The sequence below is a fragment of the Coenobita brevimanus genome, chromosome 95, assembly GCF_032717465.1.
Source record: "Coenobita brevimanus isolate Jiangsu-jjx chromosome 95, ASM3271746v2, whole genome shotgun sequence".
In the NCBI taxonomy this organism is placed as follows: domain Eukaryota; kingdom Metazoa; phylum Arthropoda; class Malacostraca; order Decapoda; family Coenobitidae; genus Coenobita; species Coenobita brevimanus.
This window is the reverse complement of record NC_137048.1, coordinates 2,879,099-2,881,414: the sequence shown is the minus strand read 5'-3', so window position 1 is coordinate 2,881,414 and position 2,316 is coordinate 2,879,099. Positions and strand designations below refer to the sequence as shown.

At 48.1% G+C, this 2,316-nt stretch overlaps 1 protein-coding gene across 1 annotated transcript; it reads right to left on the bottom strand.

The window, feature by feature from the left end:
• Window positions 1-1,558: 1,558 nt before the first annotated feature.
• Window positions 1,559-2,080, bottom strand: LOC145413173 (Y-box-binding protein 2-B-like). Its single transcript, XM_080282899.1, has one exon. It carries the CDS (start codon window positions 2,078-2,080, stop codon window positions 1,559-1,561), a length of 522 nt encoding a protein of 173 aa, XP_080139025.1.
• Window positions 2,081-2,316: the final 236 nt, after the last annotated feature.

The window sequence follows — 2,316 nt, the reverse complement described above, 5'->3', positions numbered from 1 at the left end:
AACCTATCAACTTGCTTTACAACCATACCTCCAATTACACATTCCTGGACATTTTCCATATTCATATTGATTATTTCAGTTTTTCCACAATTAATAACCAAACCCACCCTGCGACCTTCACTCACCAAACAATCCAACACTCTCTGCATCTCTTCTGGCCCATCACAAATCAAAATTATATCATCTGCATAATCTAAATCCAAAAGTTTCCTGTTCTCTCCCCAAAGTATACCTGCACCGGTTTTTGTTCCAACGCGTTTCATAATGTAATCAATGACCAATATAAATAGTAAAGGCGATAGAACACCACCTTGAATTACTCTGGACTTGACTTCAAACGAATCACTCAGACAACCATCAACCATCACTTTACAAAATGTGTCCTCATGCATGTTCATAATGACCCTCACAAACTCCTCTGGTATTCCATAATGTCTCATGATCTTCCCCATAGTCTCTCTCGAGACACTACATTACAGATATTCAGTTGGATATTTTACAGTCATAAATACCGACACCTTTTATCATTCTCTAGACCAGGGGTTCTCAACCGGAGGGTAATTACCTCTAAAGGGGTAATATCACTCCACTGGGATAATGGAGGTCTTCGTTAGAAATATGTATTAAAAAGAAAAATGAGCAAATATAAAAAATGATCAAACAGTGCTGTCAGACGTGTAATATATATAAAAAAGTTTGTGACTTTGCAAACAATATATCATAATCATCGCAAATAACATGGCATCCAGAGTTACATCAGGATATTTAGTGATATTCCGGTAGGTTTGCAATTAAAGCCATGTTCAGGTCAGTACGATAACATGAGAGAGAAGACCAACGTTCTGTGAGGAAGGAGGTGCAGTCAACAACTAATTCTCTCTCTTTTTTTTTTTTTTTATTATGGCTTTATGGTCATCACCCGCTATGTGGGGCATTAGGCCAAAGAGTTTTAGAAAATCAAGTCACCACCAAGCTCAAGCAGCGCACATAACGGCCAATCTAGGGAGCCAAACAGAGTGGGAGCATGAAGTAAACTGCTCGTAGATCGACTATACGTACTTCCTCCCCCCTGACAATCAGAATGGGTGAAATCCCCTCACCCAGGTCTGCTGCCCGGAGCAGATTGTTGACGTTGGAGTAGGTCGTGGCTCTGAGATAATACGACCGGGTGTGGGCGGCGAGTGTCAGGAGGCGGTGGTAGGAAGTTGCGTTTAGCCAATCTTTTTAGTCCACAATAGCAGGGCGAGATGGGCTGCCCTTCCCCAGTTGAGGGGCTACCCTCCTCCACCTGAGGAGGGGAGGACTCATCGATCTACTTCCCAGCCGAGGAGTAGGTCGACGCATCCTCAGCAATGGATGCAGAGGCAGAAGAGTCCCACTCCTCCTCGGTCTCTGACGAAGGGTGGTGTACTTCAGCCGTGGTCATCCACGTCCAGTTCTGATGCCGGTTCGATAATCTGGCTGGCAGTCCTCCGATTAATGGAGGCATGCAGCCTCAGCCTCTTCCGCTGTCTATTGAGGGAGCAGCAGGTTGCGGATGCCAGGCCCGGCACTCTAGTCAGCAAGGAATAAAGTGTACATCGCGAGCGATGCACTCTGGGATGACAAGGCGAGGCAGCCCGTTCTCCTCAAAGATCTTGGGGAGAAGAAAATGCAAAACCCCCTTGTCACCCCCGCACATCTCCACTATGGTGCTTATTTCCCCAGAACTCACAGGATCCCTGGCCTGGCTTCCCCTGGCCGTGAAACACTGCCGGGCAAAGGTAGAACCCTGCACGGCCAGGCATCCCAGTCCAGTAACATCCCGAGCCTCAGGACCCTTGGGAGTCCCAAAGCAACAAAACTCAACCGACTCATCGTCCCCGAGGGAGTGCTGGAGATGCAGAGGGTTTGGTGCAACGACAGCCCGGCGGTGCACGAAAGTATCAGCGCCAGTATCGTGGCGCTTGATGAAACCGTACCCCGCCCTGACGTTGAACCAAACCAAGGTTCCCTTGATTTTCTTCCGGGCCGCCTGAGATTGAGGTGTGCTATTTGCCCGCTTCAACAGGTCGCACGCAGTAGCAAATGCGTCTTCCATCGTTGCTCGTCCGGTTCTCACTCCCTGTCCTAAAGTTCTGCACAGCTCACAATCAAAACAGTTTGACTCTGAAGCATCAGAGGCTCGAGGAATGACGCAGTTGATGGCAGTTCATTCCCCAGCCATCAGATGTCGTGATGGGTCGGTTATGGGGGGAGGGGAGGGATAAGTGAGGGTGGGGGGTCGTGAAGCTAAAGGAAAGGATAAAAAATGTCTGGAGTGGTGATGACGGATGC